Source organism: Miniopterus schreibersii, assembly GCF_964146895.1.
Source record: "Miniopterus schreibersii genome assembly, chromosome: 3".
Taxonomy (NCBI): Eukaryota; Metazoa; Chordata; class Mammalia; order Chiroptera; family Miniopteridae; genus Miniopterus; species Miniopterus schreibersii.
In genome coordinates, this window is record NC_138103.1 from 63,740,737 (window position 1) to 63,749,655 (window position 8,919).

General features: G+C 38.2%; 1 protein-coding gene across 4 annotated transcripts in view; it reads left to right on the forward strand.

Moving 5' to 3' along the window:
- HOMER1 (homer scaffold protein 1) overlaps nt 1–4,130 on the forward strand; it is a 92,168-nt gene extending 88,038 nt beyond the window's left edge. For all 4 annotated transcript variants that reach the window (XM_081133817.1, XM_081133816.1, XM_081133818.1 and 1 more), the window contains exon 9: nt 697–4,130. In XM_081133817.1, the coding sequence (XP_080989943.1) occupies nt 697–885 (189 nt within the window). In that variant the 3' untranslated portion in view covers nt 886–4,130. The remainder of the gene's footprint in view (nt 1–696) is intronic.
- Nucleotides 4,131–8,919: the final 4,789 nt, after the last annotated feature.

Below are 8,919 nucleotides of genomic sequence, written 5' to 3' on the forward strand. Positions count from 1 at the left end.
TGTTAAAAAATTTTTATGTAGCCATAAACTTCCTTTTTGTGATTCTTTCTTTCCTTGATTTCCAGTATGTTGGACTTGTTAGCTTTATAATTCTTATATGTAGTTATTATATATCTTCACTACCATTCTTAGCAATTGAGCTGTATTTTATACCACATACATTCATTCACTCTTGAGGCAAAACAAAGAATAATTAACATATTTAGAGGACCCTAAATATGTCATTTTAGGGAGTCATTTTCTTCTCTCAGTCTTTCTCTGGAATTGCCAGTAAGGGGAAAAATTAATTTCTCTTTTTTTCCTCTGCCTGCTTTCCCCCGAGATTGCTAACAGTTGTGCATTAGGAAAAGCGCTTGAGCAGAAGTCAAAATGAGACGTAGATAATCCTCAAAGTGGGCCTTCAATACTCTGTCATTATTTGAAGTGCCCAGGGGGTTGCCTGGCACAGAGTAAGCAGTCAGGAAATTTTTGTTGAGTATATAGATAGATTCATGAACAAACCAGTCAGTAAAACTGCATGGATTTCTCAGATGGCACAATCTGAAATCTCCTAAAATTGTGTTAACCTGAGATTCAGAAGCTCATCCTAATGGTCAAACTGCATTAACTACCGCAATATTAGTAATAACTAAAGTTATATATTGTTTTCTAAGTCGTGAACTGACATGAATATATACCACACTTTTGTTTCTAAAGGAAGTAGAAATTCGGAACAAAGACCTGGAGGGACAACTGTCTGACTTAGAGCAACGTCTGGAGAAAAGTCAGAATGAACAAGAAGCTTTTCGCAATAACCTGAAGACACTCTTAGAAATTCTCGATGGAAAAATATTTGAACTAACAGAATTACGAGATAACTTGGCCAAGCTACTAGAATGCAGCTAAGGGAAGTGAAATTTCAGTGCCAATTGATTAAAAAATACACTGTCTCTCTTCATAGGACTGTTTGGGCTCTGCATCAAGATTGCACAAAAAATTTAAATATCACTCCTCCAGGAGGAGGATTTTTTTGAAAATTGGAATTGTATATTTCAGTGTAAATTTTAGAATTCAGCTTGTAGCTAGTTGGGGAAAAAAAGAGATGAAACACTTGAACTACAAATTACCTCCATGTATATTATTGGCCATAGTTAACTAGAAGATTATAAATAGACACTTAATGCAATCCTTTTTTTCCTTCTGATATTAGCCAATGGGAGAATTAACAATGTCTGGGTCACATCCCCTTTTTGTGTTCAACACAGTGAAGGCTATCTGCTTTTTAAATTAATTTATTTATGATATCTAAAGCTGTGTTTTGTGCAAAAAACTTAGTGATGAAAGCCCTGTCTTTTGTTATAATCTGAATAATTTCTCAGGATATTTTTGCACTGTCGAGAAGCAGTGTCATTACCAGTTAATTCTTGCCAGGAGTGTGAGAGGGCTGCATCTTTCATGGAAACATGCTTACTCTGACTGGGTGTATAGAGCTCTTCCCTTTTTTTATGCGGGAAGTTATTTCACTCTGGTGACCACTCTGCGACACTCCGATGTTCTCTAACCTTGTCCCTGTATAGTTTACTTTTCCATATTGATTCCACGTATTAATGAGAAGACACTGTCTCCCATTTTAATACACATTTTAAAGCCAACTAACGAAGGCAGCTGAGTCCCTCAGAAATTTTTCTTTTTAAATTTCTAATAAATTTGACACAGTACTGAAATACTGCAGGCCGTCACTGACGGTCTGGTCTAGCAATGTTAAGTCTATTTACTGAATATGCAGTTACCTTTATTTATATATTTTGCAAGAAATCTTTTCTGAATGATCAATGCATTTCAATTTACGAATAATTATGGTTATCGGGGAACTGTTTATTAAAGATCATTTTCAGGTGTATAGCTATTTTAAAGGTGATCCATTTCCATCAAACAGCTGATCAAAGGACTATTGGGATTGGGCCGCGTACTCTGTCCGGATCTTCACATCAACCATCTCTCTAGTCGAACCTCACAAGGCAATATTCTGAACTGTTAACTAGGCATTTCAAAACAGGAATTCAATAGGCTCTTCTCAGTGAACAGGTTTTAATGTTTTGATGTAATTTTAAAAGACTTTTAGCAAAGATGCATTTCTTTATATATTTCTTTTAAGAAGCTATTTTAAAAGTAAGCCAAGTGCTGTTTAGTCTGCTTATGGAGTAGGAATTGCATCGGAGTCCATATATTCTCGCTGTACAATGCCTGCGATGTTGAGGAGGGTTCTTTAAAGTGTATGCTTGGGCATCTGACTCTATGGAGTCTATAAAGTGCACTGACTTTTTGTTTGTACCCCCAAAAGATGGAATTGTTAAATATAAAATTAAGCTAATTAATCAATTTGTAACCATTTTTTCACTCACAAACAGCTACTCAGCATAGACAGTTTTGTTTTATATATGTAGGTGTATGTATGGAAATACATACATATTGATTTATATTAGAGTGAAAAATAAATGGTTTGTTTCTAAAGTTAGTTTCTAAAGTGAGTTTTCAGGTGTCTCTGAAAAGTTTTTATCAGACACTTAATCACCGTATTATATGTGCTACAACATCACGTAAGTTACCTCCACCTATTTTAGGGTATTTTCCTCACCTGTGAATTATAGGGAAGGGAAGGTAGGTACACAAACTCAGAGCTGAGATATTTCTCTGATGAATCAGGTAATAAAATTTATTTGATTGGTAGAATTTTGAAGTAGATATGATTTTATCTATCAGTTTCTGAGTCAAAAAGAGCACCAGATTTTGACAAATAGGGGATTTAACTCTAGGGATCAGGGAACGTAGTTATGAAAAGTTAAAAATTAAAAAAAACTCAACAGTGTAAGCTGTTGAAATGGTAAGTGGATTATTTTAACGATGTAATAAGATATTTTAAAATTTTGACATAGTTGTTATTTAGTGGGAAAATAACTCATCAAAATGTCTCCACTTGAATTGTATTGATATGTGAGATGTGTGTAATTCAATATATACATATACCCATATGTATATACAGAAAATTATTTTTAATATTTTCCTACTGATATGAAATTTAAAATTGGAAATTTTCTGAGTTTTTTCCTTGTCTAATAGAGCCTAATTTTTTTTAAAGCGATTTAACAATTTCTTGAGGGCTGCACCTTTAAACTCCCAGATTGTCGTTAGACGTGTACAGTATATGGGATAAGGTGGACACAAGTGCACATATAAATAAAATCTTAAGACTATTTTAAACATTAATTTACGGTAGGAGCGTATCTAGAATTATCATTTATAAGTCATAATTAGCTTGTGTGCCTACTGTAGTTTTCTCCATTTCTGTATTATAGAAATAAAAGTTTGCATATTAAAATTTGATTTTCCCAGAGACAAGTATTATATAATGTATCTATATTTAGATCAAACTGTGGTAATATATTTGTCAGAAAATAATGTTGGGGACTGTAGCCTGAACATGTGGACTTGAAGTGACACAGAAAAGGAGAGCAGAGATGGATCCCATTGTGTATAAGTTATTCTATGAAAACCATGGATTCTTGTACAAAAAACAACTGGAAAAAAAGAAAGACAAAAATACAGTTTTTATTTTGAAATACATTTGTTGTTCTCTGGAGAATGTACTTTATCTTTTTTTCCTTCAGTCTTTTACAGATATTTTTTAAAAAGCATTCAAGTGATGGCAGCATTTACTTAAATCTTACAGGTGCTATTGGATTTTACATTAGTGTGTTATGTTGTGAAACCCTAACTTTGACATAAAAGGTTTTGCAAGTATTTCCCTGCCTGGAAAATTAGTTTTTGTTTCTCCCCTTCCTCTCTGTGTCTCTGTCTGCCTGCCTGTCTGTCTCTCCCTCTCCCTGTCCCCCCCCTCCCTCCCTCACTGCAGATTTTACAGAGTTCATGGAGGCGCGGCCCTGCCCCTACGGAAGAACTCCAGCACCGTCAGAGATTTAATGTTTTGCTGTCATTGAGCTGTTGGGAAGCAGTTAGAGAAAGAACTTAACACTTCTTTTTTCAAGTGGAACTAAAAAAGGGACACTCAGAATTAAACCATTACCACCTTTTAAAAGTCATTTGTTTGTTAAGGAACTAAATTCTTTGTTAAAATTAAATTCATTCTTTAAGAAGCGTGCTACGGTCTCCCATGTGTTCATTCAACTGGAGCCGGCGGCTCGCCTGCTGTCTCCGTGGGCACCTGGTTTCCCGTCAGTTCTGGGAGGGGAGGCAGGCCAGAGGGAAAACTTGTTTGGTGGCAGTGTTTGTTGTTGTTTTCTTCAAGAAGTTCTTTTGCTTATTTGATATCAAATACACAAATGTTGGTCACCTATGTTGACTAAAAGCAGGTGATGTGCGGAGAGAAATCGCATCTGGACTAGATAGAAATTCCACATGGATGAGAGGGAACAGGGAAGCGGCCACGGCTCCCATAGGCTTATAGCTGATTTCTCTGATTTCTTTAAGGACACTTCTGTCCTTTAAAGGACACATTCCAAAGGAGTACGTCTGGGTTAGAAGAGGATTTTGGGGGTGGGGGGCAGAGCCAGCACATAGAGTAAGAGCACGATGACTTCAGTTTTTATCTGAGGGACAGCAGGACAGCCAGGGACTCATAAAGTGCTATTTCCTACCGTGCTGCGCTGCTAAGTAAATGAGTTGGAGTCACCCTAATGAACTTCAGAGGCTTACAGAAGACCCTGGTATTTGTCTGGTCAGGATTTAGAACCTAATATAAGACACCTAGCATTCAGAACTCATCATTCTGTGGGATTCTGACCCACTTTTGTCAGTTATTTTCATATCCGATCTACCCAGAGACAGACCTATTACTCTGCCTTCCCCTAATAACACCAAATTAAGGTGATAATGGGGGCCTAATATATGCAAAATTAAGCCCATTTCTGTAGCACAGAAAAATGCCTTTTGTATTTTTTCTAGCAGCATTCATGATTTTATCTTGCTATCTGTGTTGTATAGCTGTGTCACTATGTGCATATATGTAGTGAGTCATATCTATATGATTTGTGTCGATGGTCTATTTGATTTTGATTTTATACCTTAAGTGAAATGACTATTTCAGGAAACATGGCTAGAAAGCACACGTACTTGAAGTGAATGCTTTCCTGACAACTTCATCATGAAATGGAGCATAAAGGAGTGTTTGTTGAATATCTGCTGTGTGACAGGCACTGTACTAACTGTTTGACATTTCATTTCTACGTATAGGGGTCCATCCAGGGGTGTTCTTTGGCAGGGGAATGGGGCAAGGAAGGAAAGAGGCTCAAATGATTACACCTGTGGTCACCGGTCTAGTCACCCAGTGTTCCCACGGTCACCGGTCTGGTCACCCAGTACACCAGTCAAAAAAGGTGGAGATCTTGCTCATGTTTCTGGTGCAGTTTTTCCCTCTAGCTTGCCTGCCTTGCTGCTCTGAAATATCTCTGTTAGGGCATTTCTTAATTGTATATTTTATATTCACGCCCCTTGAACTTTGGTTTTTATAATGCTTATCATTCAGTTGTAAGGTATATTTTGTTTGCAGGTGCCATATTTGTTTTAGTCCCAATTTTAAAAAATTTACCAGCTTCAGATAATATAAGGAAAGTAGTTCCATAGGCAAAATTCAGCCTATAAAATTTAAGTAGCAAACTGTATAAAGGCCTTGGGAATGCAGCCTGTCTCTTAAGTTCCCTAGTGAAACAAGTTGTAAACCTGCACAGCTCATCCCCCAACACTAAGTAGTTCAGCAGGATGTGGGTTTTGCAGTCAGTGCTGGGTGAGTTTGTGGTCAGTTCTGGTTCCACAAAGTTGAGGCCTCTCCAGGTTGATTAAGCCATTGGATCAGCCGCGGAAGTAACTCATTTGATGGGTAACATGCATGATATAAGTAGAATCATATAATATTGGTCTTTTTGTGTCTGGTTTATTTCACGTAATAGCATGTTTTCAAGGTTCATCAGTATTGTGGCATATATCAGAATTTCATTCCTTTCCGTGCTAAATAACATTTCATTGTCTGGTTAGACCACATTTGGTTTATCCATTCATCTGTTGATTGACACCTGGGTCACTTTTACCTCATGGCTATTGTGAATAATTCTGCAATGAACATTCATGTACACGTGTTTATTTGAGCCCCTGTTTTCGTTTCCACCTAGGAGTGGGATTGCAGGGTAATGTGGTAGTGCTGTCATTAACCTTTTGAGGAACCTAAAGGATTGAGTTTGAATTGGGTGAATTGAAAAGATTCATAGAGCAAGGTGCCGTCCCCCTGGGAAATCACGGTCGTGGGGTTAGTATTTTGTTAATAGACCTGTAAGTGATCCGTTGGCCTCCAAGTCGTGCCTCTTCCTCTTGCAATGAAAACACTTATTGAGCACCTGTTATGTCCCAGACACTATATTAGAATAGAAACAGGAGAGAAGCTCACAATTGAGTGAAGGATACAGTTCCTTTACAATGGGAAGTGCTGTGATGCGGGGAGCACTTCCAGAAGGGAGCCTAGAGGCAAGAGGAGTGCAGAGAATCTCTCCCAGAAGAAACGGTGCCTGCCTGAGTCCTGATGTGGGAGTCGGCGCTAACTAGGAGAAGAAATGAAAGCCTCGTGGACTATACTGGAGAGGCAGGCCGAGGGCAGGACAGGAAGGGCTCTTGTCGTGTGAAGAATGCGGGTTTTATTATTCTAAGGCGATGCAGAGGTATTGAAGGTTTTTTTTATAAAGAAGTGATGTAACAAAAATATGTTTTATAAGTCTAGGTAGTTCCGTAAGTCACAATAATCCCTGCTGAGAGGCTGCATCGTGGCAGTGGGAACGGAGAAGGTGGAATGATTCAGAGTCTGCAGGAGGTGGGATTAGTAGGACGGCTTGGCTAATGTAGATGACAAGGAGAAGGGAAGGAAGAGTGCAGGATGACTCCTGGGTCTCCCGAGTTGGGCACCAGGCGAACAACCCCATTTATTGAGAGAGAGAATCCAAGAGGATGGGGGCTTAGTTTTGGAGGAGGTGAGGCAAAGCAAGATGAAGGATGAGTCCTGTTTTGAGTAAGATGCCTGTAGAACATGCAAGTGGAGATAGGAGTCTAAATGGAGCTTAGGAGAGAAATATGAGCTATTTGGGAGCTGCCAGCATAGGTAATGGTAATTGAGGGCATGAGAAATGGGAGAATACAAGATGAAAATGCCACTGCTGCAGGTGCAGGACGGGAAAGGAGCTTGTGAAAGAAACAGAAGGAACGGCCAAGAGGGATGGGAGAACAACCGAAGTGTGGGGACTCGTGGAGGCCTAGAGTGGAGTTTCAGAAAGCCAGGCCGGTTTCACAAAAACAAATAAATAAACTCACGTCTGAGGCAGTGATACTCTGTGTTCTGTTGAGATCCTTCATTAATGTTTGATTTTAAAATATACTTTTTTTTTAAAATTTATCTTTATTGTTGAAAGTATTACCAACAAACTCAAATACACCATTTAAACATTTCAAAACACTGAAATCCAGTGAACATCAGTACCAAGTTATCTGTTTTCGTGCAGATGACAGAATAAAGCCAGCTCTGGTAAACTGAAGAGCATCTTGGTATTTCAAGGTGAGCTGTTAAAGAAGTGCTACCATTTCTTAGTGCGGATCAGCACTTTCTCAATCCTGTGTAACTGAAACAAAATACAGAGACGGGGTCTACATGAGGTAACCGCTGTCTTCTATAAACCCAGTTTCAAATGTTTGATTATGAAAATGACTTCATTTTTCCTATTGACTTATTGGTTGAATTACATGTTGCAGACCATTCTTTCTTTTAATATATGGGACTTGTAGCTGTCACTTCTAAAAGGTTGCGGGGGTTGCGGGGGCAACAGAGAAGAAGAGTTAACACTTTCCTCGTAGAACTTGGCTTATTACCCTTCTGTGGCTCCCCTGCCTCTCCTCCAAGTCAGGTTCTAGAGGCTTAAGTGTATTGCATGTGCCTTTTAAGACGTGTCACTTTGATCCTGAATTCGCCACTACGACCAGGTGATTTTGTGTTTGCATTGTCATAGAAAGTTTAGAGAATTAACGTTGTTATTTTACTCTTCTTTTCACATTGATTCATACAAATTATATCTGGTAGAAATGACCTCAACCAGCAACAAGAAAATGCCCCTTGTGTTTGGTTTCATACTGTTGTGTGGTATTTGACTTTTATTTCTAGTTTAAGTTAAAATTAGCTTGAAACCCTCGAGTAGACATGACTGGCACTGCTTGGGCACATTAGAGCATGTTAGACATTGCAGGAAGAAAAGGAGCTACTGGTTCTCAAATTTGGCTCCAAATAACACATAAAATTTACAGATCACTTGTGAATTGTCAAATAAACTGACTTTTAAACCACCTTTGTTCATGTTTTTCTATTTAGTGATTTAATCTTGGTCTCCTTCAGCAGAGCCTTCATCTAGAGTACATTCTGTGCATTAAAATCCTATGTTATATATAATAGTGTAAAACATAGAACAGTCCATGGCTCATGGCCATCTCACAATGGTTCACAGCGGTGCCGTGACTTAACTGTATTTGTTATCCCCATTTTATAGATTTCATAGAGTCTGAGACTCAGCAAGATTAAGCGATTGGCCAAGTAAGAGGCAGAACGAGGAATAGTGCCCTTCCCACCCCGTCGTGCCCCAACTAGGAACGCCAGGCCTTTTGTAAGAAGGCAGGTACAGGTACAAAAGTTTAAATTCACAATACTTAACAACCTATCACTTAATGAGAAAAATAGTTTTCAATTTTACAATAGTATTATGTCTTTGAATATTTACCTCCCTACCTCCTTTTTTTAGGGAAAAAAACCTTAATTATGCAATTGGTTCTTAATGTGGTTTCTTTTTGCAAATGTTTTTAACAGTACAGATAAAGCAAAAGTCACCCTTAACCTCTCAGTTTCTTCCC